The 14176-nt window shown below is 36.0% G+C and overlaps 1 protein-coding gene across 2 annotated transcripts; it reads right to left on the minus strand.

Moving 5' to 3' along the window:
* Positions 1–8057: 8057 nt before the first annotated feature.
* Positions 8058–12178, minus strand: LOC110893237 (solute carrier family 35 member F1). Of its 2 annotated transcripts, XM_035974631.1 has the most exons (11): positions 12060–12178; positions 11556–11650; positions 9849–9906; positions 9479–9673; positions 9313–9389; positions 9053–9135; positions 8895–8946; positions 8700–8768; positions 8526–8612; positions 8313–8377; positions 8058–8219 (listed from the first exon to the last, which is right to left on the minus strand). In XM_035974631.1, exons 1-11 carry the CDS (start codon positions 12142–12144, stop codon positions 8129–8131), a joined length of 957 nt encoding a protein of 318 aa, XP_035830524.1. In that variant the 5' UTR covers positions 12145–12178; the 3' UTR covers positions 8058–8128. The 2 variants fall into 2 exon arrangements, with proteins under 2 accessions (XP_035830524.1, XP_021996044.2); XM_022140352.2 differs by lacking the exons at positions 11556–11650; positions 12060–12178 and adding an exon at positions 9991–10089.
* Between the last annotated feature and the right edge of the window lie 1998 nt (positions 12179–14176).

The raw sequence follows: 14176 nt of genomic DNA on the forward strand, positions 1-14176 counted from the left end.
ATTAAATTGAATCAGGACACGTGTATGGCTGAGGGCAACGCATACATAATGTACGATAAGGAGATTTGTATCCTACACTTTACATATATATATATATATATATATATATATATATATATATATATATATATATATATATATATATATATATATATATATATGGGGAAAGGTTCTATGCAGAACACTAAATATTGCGAGAACACGCAGAACAGAATGAATCACCCATTTTTTTCTATCCAAAAAACCTAAAAAGTAAATGAAAGTGTTACAAATATAGGATGTATTGTTTTTTACACTAGAATTCAAAACAAAATATGGAAAATTTTCACTTTTTGTATAACCTACAGATATGTAGGTTATGTGTAGGTTAAATTACCAACATGTATGTAAGCTATGTGTAGGTTAAAATCGTTGGTTTTTTTTATGTATATATAATACACTTATGAATGTAAGAAACATAAAATTTAAAAAATATGTACTTTAAATCCCAAAATTTAGTATTTTAGAGTTGTTCTTTTTGTTCTCGCAATATTTAGTGTTCTCTAATGATCCTCATCCTATATATATATATATATATATATATATATAAAATTAAAAAAACGAACAATACGCCCAAAGTATAACAAGTGAATCTATTTGGTTTCATCTAGATATGGTATACAAGGTTTGTAAAATACGTTAAAAGCCATGTCTTGCTAATTACTTTTCCTAATTAATATTATTATTATTAAACATATTAATACAGTTATCATAAATAGTGTTTCTAGGTTTTTAGTATTAATTCCTTTTAAGTTTTAATTTATTTATTATCATCCCTTTAATTGTTTCACATATTTTATCAAATATAAACAAATAATTTATTATTCTTTTGACAGTAATTGATAATTCTAAGATAGTGGAGGTTCAAATAAAAAGAATTGTTTTACAAGAAAAGAAAAAGAATTTTCAACCAATAAATTGATTCATTTTACTTCATTTAATATTTATATTTAATTTTAATGTAAGAGTATATTTGTAAATTTACATAGATCATTAACTTATAGTCTTCCACTTTATTAGTTAACTACATTAAATTTGTAACTTATTTTCAAAATATATTTTTTTAAAAAATAAAAAATAATAATTTAGAGTTTAGGACAAATTACTAGGTGTGTAGGATAAATTACGAGTTGTGTAGGATAAATTTAAATATGTGTATGATAAATTACGAGTTGTGTAAGATAAATTTAAATACGTGTAGGCCAAATTTCGAAATGTGTAGGATAACTTTTTATGTGTGTAGGAAAAAAAATTAGTGTAGAGAATGATAGTGTTTATGAGTAATTAATTACTCAAAGATAGTAATAAATGAGATGAAAAAAAAAACTACTTAATATTTTTCAATTGTGCCTTTTATTATTTTTCTTCTCAACTAATTTTTTTCTCAAATGAACCTCCCCTTCTTAGATATTTGTTTTTTTTAATCATTGAATAGTAATATTGTATTTAGCATTCAATATGATTTTTTAGTGATAACTACGTTCGATAACTTTTCAAATAAAAAAAATCTAAATTTGTATCTATGTCTATTTTTTTTTAGCATGCCAAGTTATTTTCCCGCTCATTATGAAGATACGTTAGTGTGGGTATTGGATTGGAATCGGTTCGTTACAGTACCGGTACGATTCATTCACTAGGTATAGAAATCAACATGTGTTTTATATCGACCAAAACCGATAAACCGAACACGGGTACCCACACCGATGTTTTTCGAACGGTATCGATCAGTCCAGATTGTCACAGTACTCATACCGATATTCATTTATCGTCACAAATAGAGTTGTATTAATGAAAGATTTTTTATACCAGAAACCATAAAAATGAATACAGGTATAAATATTGATGTTGTTTTGTACGTTACATTAGCAATACGATGTCAGTTTATTGAAAGAAAACAACAAAAATAAATATCGGTACCAAATTGATGTTCTTTTGGTTTCAGTTCGGTTCACTATGGTAGCGACACGGTATTTGTTATTAAACAAGAAAACATAAAAATCAATACATACTAGTACGTTGTTCTTTTCTGTACGGTATGGTAGCAATACGATCTTAGTTTATCAAAAGCAAAAGCAATAAAATAAATACAAGTACCGATACAGATGTTGTTTATTGGGTTTGGTTCGGTTTGTTACAATAGCGGCACAATAGCCATTTTCATTAAAGTTTTATGGCAATGTTGAAAAAAATAAACATAGAACGCAAACCAACCAAAATGATATCAACTAAACAACATCGGTAGCAATATCGATATTTGTTTTTATTGTTTTCGATCGATGTAAGGTTTTCTCTTTTGATTATTATAGCGAATGTCGATGATGTAACAAACTGACCGAATGCCCCCTGCGAAGCACGGGGAAAAATCATTAGTTATACATATGAATAGATAGTTCTCATGAATAGTCATTGTAGTATTTGCTTTTTGTAATATTTTATTTGTTATTGTTTAATCTTTTTGTAATAAATAGTAATTAATTAATTTTTTATTTTATATTTTTCAGTTACAAAGAGTAAATAATAATTCTTAGGTATTTGGTTTTTTTAGTTGGTAGTTTTGTGTTTAGCAATCAATTTGATATTGGTTTGGTTCATTACAGTATCGGTACAGTAAAAACAAACACCGATATCAAAACCAGTGTTGTTCGAATGGTATCGATCAGTTCAAATTGTCACGGTAATGATACCGATATTTATTTATCGTTATAGACAGTTGTATAAATAAATAAAAAAAATGAAACCAAAAACCATAAAATGAATACAGATATCGGTACAGATGTTGTTTGGTACGAGACGCAAGCGACGTGATGTCAGTTTATCGAAAGAAAAGTCAGTTAAAACAAATATCGGTACCGAACCAATGTTGTTCGTTTGCTTTGGGTTCGGTTCACTATGGTAGCAGCATGATATATGTTATCAAAAAAAAAAACAATAAAAAATAATACATACATATATCGATGTTGTTCGGTTCGGTTCGGTACGGTATGGTAGCGATACGATCTTAGTTTATCGAAAGTAAAACAAAAAATAAAAAAAAATAATGGTACCGACAACTCAGTTGATGTCGATTTTGTTTGGTACGATAGTGTCACGATAGCCGTGTTCAATAAAGTTTATATGACAATGTTGAACATGTTGTCTAGTGGAGAACAAACACAGCAATTAGGGTTTGAATTGTATTGAGAATTGTATTGTTCAAAAACTAGGGTTACAAAGAATGGTGTTTATATAGAACACCAAGTTACATATTAGCCCCCTATACTATCTATTATCTTCTTTCCGACACTCCCCCTCAAGTTGAGTAGTGGGGTTACCAATACTCAACTTGCTCAAACAGCTATTAAACGCGTTTCCGTTGACTGCCTTTGTGAGGATATCTGCGAGTTGATCTTTTGATGCTACATACGGGAGCTCTATGATCCTTTCCTGCAGTTTTTCCTTGATGAAATGCCGATCAACCTCTACATGTTTCGTTCGATCATGTTGAACTGGGTTTTCTGAGATTTGTATTGCAGCTGTATTATCGCACATAATTTTACTGGGTACTCTTTGGGGGAAACCAATATCTTCTAGAAGCTTCCTGATCCAAAGAATTTCGCTTAACCCTCGAGCTATGCCTCTGAACTCTGCTTCTGCACTTGACAGAGCAACCACCTTCTGTTTCTTACTTCTCCAGGTAACAAGGTTTCCGCCAACCAAGGAGAAGTACCCTGATGTAGACCTTCGGTTTCCCTTATCTCCTGCCCAGTCTGCGTCAGTGTAGAGCTCAACAGTTAAATGCCCATTTGTTTTAAACAACACTCCATGGCCCGCGGTTCCCTTGAGATACCTTAGAATTCTCTGAGCAGCTTCCATGTGGGCAACTTGTGGTTGGTGCATAAACTGACTTACCACTCCAACAGCGTAAGCTATATCAGGGCGAGTATGGGAGAGATAAATTAACTTACCCACGAGCCGTTGATATCTTTCTTTGTCTGCGAGCTTTCCATCAAGTTCCATGTGAAGATTGTGGTTCACCACCATTGGTGTATCAGCTGGTTTACAATCAATCAACCCAGTTTCCGCCAGGAGATCAAGAACATACTTCTTTTGGCAGATGAAAATCCCCCGTTTAGACCTGAGAACTTCTATTCCAAGGAAATACTTAAGATTCCCAAGGTCTTTCATTTCAAACTTTGAAAACAAATTCCTTTTCAGTTGGGCTATTTCTTCTACATCATCTCCGGTGATAATCATGTCGTCCACATATATGATCAAGCAAGTTACGAGGCCGTTCCTTCTTTTGAGGAACAAGGTATGATCAGCGTTACTTTGGCGATACCCGTATTCTTTCATGGCCAAGGTGAACTTTCCAAACCATGCCCGAGGAGACTGTTTTAGCCCGTATAAAGATTTCTTCAACCTACAAACTTCCCCATCTTTAAAACCCCCTGAAAAACCTGGAGGTGCTTCCATGTAAACTTCTTCAGTTAGGTCTCCATGAAGAAATGCATTTGTAACATCAAATTGATGAAGGAGCCAATCCTTATTAGCTGCCACAGAAAAGAGGACTCTGATGGTATCCATTTTTGCAACAGGAGAAAATGTATCAGAGTAATCGATCCCATACGTCTGAATGTACCCTTTGGCTACAAGCCGGGCTTTGTATCTTCCAATGGAACCATCTGGTTTATATTTAATCGAATACACCCACCGGCATCCAACTGTTTTCTTTCCTTTAGGAAGAATGCACTTCTCCCATGTATTGTTTTTCATAAGAGCACGCATCTCCACTTCCATTGCTTCTTCCCAGTTCTTCTTACCTTGAGCTTCCTTTACGGAATTAGGTATTTGTTCAGTGTATAGTGAAGTAGTAAATGCTTTCGCACTATTAGATAAGTTCCCGTCGACCATATTAGCTACAGGATATCTTGAATTTCTGGTTTCCCTCTCTGGGGAGTACCGTTTTGGAGGAACCCCTCTATTGGTTCTAGGTGGAAGAGAGTATCTTCCGGTAGTCTCTGCTACAACTGGTTCAACATGTTCAACAACTGGATCAACCTCTTCAACAACTGGATCAACATGTTCTATGTGTTCCCCTGTTGTCTCATAGTTATAAGACGTAGAACATTCAGGGTTCTCAGTATTTCTTACCTCAGGCATCACGTTGGATGGACTTTCTTCAGTGGTACTGTGCTCCGCATATTGTGTGTCTGTGTTTGAAGGACTCGCAGTACTGTGAGGAAGTTCTGTTGTTACTTCTTCAGACGAGGGAAGTTGGGTTAGCCAACTCAGAGGGTCTATACATTCGTTCTCCCCCTGACCACTGAGTTGGGTGTCATAAAAGTATTTTGTTTCAAGAAAGTCAACGTTCATTGTGGTGAACATTTGACGAGTTTTTGGATTATAACACCGATAACCTATTTGGTCAATCCCATAACCGACAAACACACATTTCTCAGCACATGGGCCGAGCTTGTTTCGGTTGATTTTGGGTATGTGAACAAATGCAGTACATCCGAAAATTCGAGGTTCAAGTGTAAGAGGATGGGGAATACTGGCAGACTTAGACAGATAATCTAAGGGAGTCTTAAATTTAAGAGCTTTTGTGGGGAGTCGATTCAGGAGATACACAGAGGTTGCAACTGCCTCCGGCCAGAAAGATTTAGGAACCTGAGATTCGATCAAAAGGGCTCGAGTCATTTCAAGAATAATACGGTTTTTCCGTTCGGAAACACCGTTTTGTTCGGGGGTATGAGAACAAGAGGTTTGATGAACTAATCCTTTGGTTTTAAAGAACTGTTTCATGGACGTATTGACAAATTCTCCCCCATTGTCAGATCGAAGGATTTGGATTTGGGTTTGGAATTGAGTTTGAACCATAGCATAAAACGTGATAAATTTTTCGTAAACCTCGGCTTTGTTTTTCAAAAAATATACCCATGTCATGCGAGTGCAATCATCCACGAATAGTATAAAGTACCGAAGACCCTGCCCCCCCATCACAGGAGCAGGACCCCACACATCAGAATGGATTAGTGAAAAAGGTGAAGCAACTTTCGTATTGCTAGGTTTAAACGGTTGTCGATGGCTTTTAGCACGAAGACAGGTTTCACAATCTATTTTTCCATTCGAGGGGAAGAGTTTTGGAAACAAAAGGTGCGAATAGCCATGGGATGGATGCCCCAAACGTCTATGCCATAGCCAGGCTTCCCGGTTTTCGGTTCCATGTGCCAACATTACAGTACCATGTTGAGTCACTTCATCCACGTAGTACAATCCGTGACGCTCAGTACCACGTCCAATAATCACACCCGTCCTGATATCCTGTAGGAGGCAGAAAGTAGGATGCATTAGTACCGTGCAATTTAATTCTTTGGTAATATGACTGATTGACAGTAATTTGTGTGATAAGGATGGAACATAGAGGCAATTTGACAATTTCATAGTTGGTGAAATTTCAATTACTCCTCCTCCTTTCACTTGTATCGTTCCGTTGTTTGCTGTATGTATTTGAGATTTTTGAGGTTGGGTCATTGACCGTATGTCTAATGGTTCAAACGTCATGGTGTCAGTGGCACCAGAATCAAATATCCAAGAATTGTTTTTTCCATGGTTGATTGCCATTTTTTTAACGTTGTCCCGGCACTGCTATTAAGTAACCAACTAAACCGGCGAATTTATCAATTTCGCTGGATACTTGAACTCGCGTTCAAGATTTTAGTTCGGAATATTGTCGCTAGGTAGCGAAGGTACTTTACCGGCGAATTTATTAAATACACCGGTAACTTGAACTCGCGTTCAAGATTTAAATTCGCTCACAAATAATAGGCTGCTAATAACAACTACGCTATCGATCAACAGCGTATTTATCAAAAGCTTTCAATATTCAATATTTAATTACAACTTTGATAATAGTGGCCAACAACATGCATATTGGTTTCACAAAGAAGCTTCCAATGATTTAGGAAAGTATTTGTACAAAAAAGAAACCACTGGGATAAAGGAACGAAAAAAGGAATGGATCTTTGACTTTTTTGAAACTTGATTTTTTGATTTTGGATCAGTGAACAGTGGGTTGATAAAGGAACGAAAAGAGAAATCCCACTGTGGTCACCAAGAAATCACAGATTTAAAACAAGAAGAAGGGGCAACAAAGAATGCAGTTTTCCGGCGATCGATGTGACGGTTTCCGGCGGAGGCAACGGAAAAAAAAGAGAAACACAGATTTGAAAGGTTTGGTCGAACGGTTTGTAGAACGATTGATTTGTTTGAGATTGTTGAACGATTTTGGTTTTGGTTTTTGGTTTGGTCCACGGATCAGAAACTCTGCTCTGATACCATGTTGTCTAGTGGAGAACAAACACAGCAATTAGGGTTTGAATTGTATTGAGAATTGTATTGTTCAAAAAATAGGGTTACAAAGAATGGTGTTTATATAGAACACCAAGTTACATATTAGCCCCCTATACTATCTATTATCTTCTTTCCGACAGAACAAATAAGCATAGAACGCAAACCAACTAAACCGGTTTCAACTGAAATTCGCCGGTACCGATATTCGTTCTTATTGTTTTCTATCGATGTATGGTTTTTTCTTTCGATTACTATAGCGAGTGCCGATACCGTAATTAACAGAACAGATGTCGATCGAAATCCTGCGACGAAGCACGGGGAAATATCACTAGTTATTACTATAATAGGGTCACAAACTAGAAATTTTTTCACATCATATGTTCTAATAACTGTGCAAACTAGATAGCTTATTAAAATGTCGTAAAGATGTCAACATATTAATCTCCGTCATTTTTAGGTTATAAACAAGAGGCAGATTAGGCTCGGGCTTGAGCTTGCACGTAAACGAGCCAGCTCGGCTCAGCTTCTTTAGTTTTCGAGCTGAAGAGTTAAGCTCGAGCTTGGCTCGTGAAAGCTCAAGCCACCTTGTGGCTTGTCGAGACGGCTTGTTAATTTCTTTACGCATGTTGATAATACAAAAGTAAAAAAAAATCATTTTTTAACATACACACATGTATTATTTTGTTTTTAATTTTTTTTAAAGATCACGCTTGTTACATCTTATAGAAAACAAACAATGTCGTACCACCCCTCAACTCTAGACTCCGACACCTTCCCCCGGTAGTAGCTGGTACGGTTGATTGTTGTCATCATTCTCAAGCTTTGGTAACTCATTGGAATATTTCTCCCTTGAAAACCAAGTAAAGTTTCATATTGAGTTCAGAGCTAGCATAGATGTCACCAAACAAAATAACGGAAAGGAATGTGACAACAAGACTTACGTTTTCGAATATACAACGAGACCAACGCCAACAAATAAAAATGACACAAAGTATAACCAGTCCACCTGCAACAGTTATATGGTCAATAACAATGGTAAAAAGAAACAAAAAGTTGTTGATATTTGAAGAGAGACAGATTTTGTTGCTCTTGGGTACTTATAATATCATGTTTATTACTTGGTACGAGTCCACGTGCGCACTCGGAAAGATTACCGTTTGATGGTATATAAACACGCGAATGGCCACTGCCCACATATTGGCTGTGAGCAGCGAGAGATTGAATAGCGTGGCTCCACTCGCCTGCAAATATTTTATCACGGTTTTATGAGATTTAATCCATATCTTTTTACATTTTTCTTCTTTTTTTATATGTCACTAGAAACGAACCTGCAGAACAAGAGGGGTCAAAGAAAAGAACATAAAGCCGGATATCCCGAAGCCAATAAAGGATAATACCTGTGAGATGAAACACGAATAAAATATTGTAAATCGACTTCTATTTTCTGTCTGCCTTTTTAATTCTTATAAAATTTAAACGCAAAAAAAAGTAAAACAAAACACTGCAAAATGACATTCACTTACAACTTGTGGAGACCATGATATCGATTCGAGATTCTTCAACTCGAATATGATCCTAAGTAATTGTTAAGCAAAACAGACAAATGGTTTACTTATTAAGAATTGCATTGATGTATTGAGTTTGGGCCCCACACAGTTTTAACAAAAAAAAAAAAGGATACATCCCAGTTAGGCTCATAAGCATTGCAAATAAACTACTCATCGCTATTACTTCAATCCAACCTGCCTTTTTCACGCAAAATTCCTGCATAATGAATACATGGTACAAGATTTATGGTTTCTGATGTTTGTAGAACGAGAAATGTATGTAGAAACCGAAACACTAAGACCAGAGGTGGTGAAGCTGCATGATAGACAGGTTGATTGTCGGGTCAAAATGTGTTTGGGTCAATATAGATTTTTTAGTGCGGGTCAAACCAACCTCACCAACATTGCTGAATGCAAAAAAACATGTCCCTGCAATCATAAGTGCATCCCCAAGAACAGGATTGGAGCCACCTAGAACACCAAAACAAATATCTTAACCGCGCATTTTTGAGTAGATCAGTTATCTTAACCGATCATTATACTAGGAGTTCGATTGTTACCTCCATCACCCCCCACACCAGAATCAGAGAGTAGCACTAAACACAGCCCCGAAACACATATCGCCGCCCCAAGAAACTGCCATAAAGAATACTTTGTGCCAAGAAAGAGCCAAGTGAGCATTATGACCCAAACAATCGTCCAACAGTTGAGTATTGTCACGCTTGTAATCGATGAAAACTGGAATGCTTTATTAGCTGCAATTAGCCACAAACATCATCATTCACGAATCCATTGAAATCAACTGAGATATACAAGTATACACACATGTTCTTCACTGTGGTTTGACTTTTATCAAAAACTAACCATTTGACCTCAAAGATTTTGACTTTTTACTGGACCCATAATAAAATTTGGTTCTGATTTACCAACCAAGATAACTCCCTTGCACAGCTACAAACGCTAAGAGGACATACCAATACCAAGAAATCTGCACAATATTCAAACAACATTAAACTTTACAAAAAACAAGCTGCAAAGTTAGAGAATTCAGATGCACTCATGCTTGTTATACCCTTTCTTGATGATGCGATTTGATATGTATAAACATATGTATATTGTAGTATAACAAATGTTTACGGACGATTTGAAAAGATGGAATGACTGAAGAAGTTATAGGGGTTGGTACATTCAGTAAAGGACATGAGAGGCTTTATACGTGAAGGCTCATTTAATAGCCCAAGCCCCAACTTCACGTCTCGAGCTCGAGCCGGCACGTGAGTCTAAACGAGCTTTTTATTTAATATATCAAGTATATGTTTATATAACAATATTTATTTATATATAAAAATTATGCTAATGTGTATATATATATATATAGAGAAAGTATAATGTACTTCAAGGCTTAACCTACATTAACATACATGACAAAAAATATAACGTGCGTTATTATCATAGAACGTGCGTGATTATAGTCTCATGCGTGATTATGTGGTCCCATGCGTGATTATGTGGTCCCATGTGGTCCCATGCGTGATTATGTGGTCCCATGCGTGATTATACCCCTGATCCAACGGTTACCATTGTCTCCTACGTGATGTATGATAAGGCTTTTTGTATGTTAACCTTACTCTATATATATATATAGGGTAGGGTTCATGTGAGAACCACCTTGATTACGAGAACCGCGAGAACCAACGTGAACACAACAAAATAAACCCAATACACCACCTAAAACCTAAAAAACCTAACCCCCCCCCCCCCCAACCAAAAAAAATGCCTAAAAAAATCTAAAAAACAAACAAAAAATTTTTTTACTATTTTTTTATAAAAAATCGCTAGTTTTAGTCTCCAAAAAAAATTTATTGACGAAAAGTAGCGATTTTTAATAAAAAATATTAAAAAAAATTGAGTGTTTTTTAGATATTTTTTGGTTGTGTTCACACTGGTTGTGGTTCTCGCAATAAAGAGTGGTTCCTAACGGATACTTATCATATATATATAGGTTTAGGATCTTGTGAGAAACACTAGGCTAATTGAGAAATTTGAGAAGCATTCTGGACCACACATTTTCTCTAAGCTTTTCGTAATATACACATATGTATAGTTTAAAATTGACCATATACATATGTGTATAATTCAAGATATGACAATATACATATATGTATATAGTCAATTTTAAACTATACGTATGTGTATATTACGAAAAGCTTAGGAAAATGTGTGGTCTAGAATAGTTCTCAAGTTTCTCAAATAGGGTGGACTTCTCTTAGGATCCCTATTAGAATTATAAATATGTATGTAAATAATTATAAAATTTAGAAATAATAATTAAATATATAAAATATAAACCTGAGCCCAAGCCGAGTTCGTGATTGCAAAGGTGCTCAGAAGCCAAACTCGAGCTTGAGCTTTAGAAATAAAACTCTAAACGAGCAAAGCTCTCTTTAAGTTTAACGAGGTGAGCTCGAGCCTAAACGAGATCATAGTCGACTCGGCTCTTGACATGTTATTTTTACACCAATGAAGTGTTATACAGGTCATATGTAACTGAATGAACCATATAGTAGGCGGTGTATCTTTAACAACACCCAAAAATAAAATAGGACTACCACACTATATGATCAAGTATGTGATTACATGTAGCTTTTGACGACGGTACAACAAGAAGCTTCCAAAGACCAATGCCAGACCAAAGTAAGATGAAAATGAAAGAGCAAAGGGGGAATTAACACCTACAAAAACCAAAACCCGGATAAACCAAATGCACCAATTACTTAGGCCATCCGTAGTCATAAAGCCCATTTGTGGGCGTTATGCGATACGTGTCGTGCCACGTGACACATGGGCTTTATGCGGCGTTATATCACTAGAGTCTGTAGTCATAAAGCCCCTACCCATCATTACCTAATTATTAATTTTCAATTTTATTAATTAATTATAAAAACCGTTAACTAGTTTTGATTGGTCAAACTTTGAAAACCAAACACATATAGCGCCGCTATATGCATGGCGCCGCCCACCAAAAAAGCTCCCATAACGCCGCCCGTCATGGTGTTCGGGGCATTATGGGAGAAAAAAAATCAAATATCACGCCCCACTACATGGGGTTAGAAACATGAAATTTGTGGATTGAAAATGAACCCAGATTGGCAGATAGAGATGAAGAGAAGCTCATAAGGGCCTTCGAAAAAGACACTAGTTGACCCAATAGCACAACATGCAACATCCTCCATAAACCTCCGTAACTTACACCAATTCTGTTCATGGTAGGATTCATAATAAAATGGTTGTTGGTTGGGACTCAGGAGTGATTAATAATTAGTAAATGGCTAGAAAGAATCTTGAGTTTAGTCGAATCATATCAAGACAAAGATATTCCAATATTAGTGGAGGCGATTATGTCGCACTAAAGCTACGACAATTTATTTGATACCAATAAATAAGAGAATAAGATGTAACCCCCACTCTTATATCAATTGGTTTTGAAGGAGCTAACCTCATAACTTCTAATGCGGAGGTTATGGATTGGAGTCTCATTTAGCGTAATTTGCTTGCAATTTATTTCAGGTGAGCTAGTGGTTTTACGATAATGGATCTTCGGGCGGTAGGTTTCCCTGGAATCGTGGGTGGACCTCGTCACGAATGTATTGTAAAATACATCATTTATTCGTGTATAGTTTGTATAGTTTTCCGTTATTTATAGTTTAGTTTTTGTTAGAATTTGCGTACTTCTGATCCAATTGCGTTTTGTAGGTCTTGGGCGTTTGAAACTGCTTAAAAATGCATAAAACGAGTTAAAACATGGAAAAGAAAAGTCCTGGAACGTGTTGGAGAGCTCGGGAGCTGAAACAGAGTTAAAATACTGGAAAAATAGTTTCTGGCGGCCCGCGATACAAGCAAGAGTGTCTCTCGCGGGTGGCGAGAGACTTATAGATTTGAAGACGTCATTGAGCCGGTGGCACCCCGCGACCCATTCCCATATCTCTCTCGCGGGTCGCGAGAGAGTGTTTTCGCCAGAATTCTTCGAGTTGGGCAAGGGTTTCAGCTGCAGATCATATAAAACATATTAAACATTCAAAAAACCCTAACTTGGCGAATTAGCAATCTTTTGGGCGAACTTGGAGCTGAGTTTGAAGCGTTTTTGAGCATTCGAAGCTGCCGGTTGAAGGTTGGAAGTTCAGAGAATCATTCGGGTCGTCTACCTAACATCCGGGTGTTTTCGCTTGTGTTTCTTTCTCTTTGACTATGCTTTGTTTCTCTAAAAATACTTTGTTTATGCTTGGTTCCATGAATGTGATCGGCTAGATTTAATTAACTACCTAGACAAGATGAATGGTTGCATAAAGTTTGGATTTTTATTATGAATTTATAATATTTATGGATTTATTTATGTATTGTAGGCGATTTGATTATTAGCTAGATGTGTATGCATACTTGATTGTATTTGAGTATTGTTTATTGCTTTACATAATTCTTGTTGACGGTCTTTATCACATAATAGAGTTGTGTTAGGTTCTAGATTTTGGTGAGTGTCTATATCACATAATAAATCGTGAATCTTTAGGGTTGAATACATAATAGACCTTAAAAGCAATATTCGGTAATCTTATAAAATCAAGTGTTCTACTAACCCTCAATAGCTGAAAGGTGCGAGGTTATTGTTAGGTCTAAGCGATTAAACCGTAAGGTGGGTCCTTCTTAGGAAGTAAACCTATTAGTTGTTGTCTAACAAGTCTAGTTAAGAACCCAAATTTATCCTTGACTTGAGTCCCGAAACGGAGAGAGTCTTGTAGGGTACTTTCATAAATCATTAGAGGTCTTGAAAAGGAGTCTAATTTACCGGTGACTATAATAGCCTTTAGGGTTCCCTAATGTACTCTTGAGAAGGGTTAGGAGGCTTAGTTGGTAACTCGAAAGGTTTAGAATCTTACGATCCCGGTCCATAATAATCAATCTTCAAATAAAATCCATAGCTAAAAGCAACCAAGATTCGAGTCTAGGTAGTGTTTCCACCGTCTGAGTAAAAGCCCAAAGTAGTCCGTTTAGTAAATTTAGTTAATTAATTTAGTTTAATTTCTTTCTTAGGATTTTTAGAAACCCCCCCCCTCCATCAAATAAACAAAATAGTTCAGTCCATGTCAGTCTAGTCTAAATAGAGTCATTAACGTAGTTCGATAGAGTCTCGTGGGTTCGATATCCGGACTTACATTAGCTATACTAGAGTCGATCGGTACACTTGCCGGTTAGTAGTTTAGTAT

This window comes from Helianthus annuus, chromosome 6 (assembly GCF_002127325.2).
Source record: "Helianthus annuus cultivar XRQ/B chromosome 6, HanXRQr2.0-SUNRISE, whole genome shotgun sequence".
Classification (NCBI taxonomy): Eukaryota; Viridiplantae; Streptophyta; class Magnoliopsida; order Asterales; family Asteraceae; genus Helianthus; species Helianthus annuus.

What these genes read in the sequence shown, in the direction of transcription:
- LOC110893237 (XM_035974631.1), bottom strand. Translation starts at nt 12,144, where the DNA reads ATGTTGCATGTTGTGCTATTGGGTCAACTAGTGTCTTTTTCGAAGGCC. An exon ending in ATCTCTATCTGCCAATCTGG is followed by an intron (nt 11,651 to 12,059) that starts GTTCATTTTCAA and finishes TGGTTTTTGTAG; the next exon opens with GTGTTAATTCCCCCTTTGCT. An exon ending in CTTATGAGCCTAACTGGGAT is followed by an intron (nt 8,947 to 9,052) that starts GTATCCTTTTTT and finishes ACAATTACTTAG; the next exon opens with GATCATATTCGAGTTGAAGA.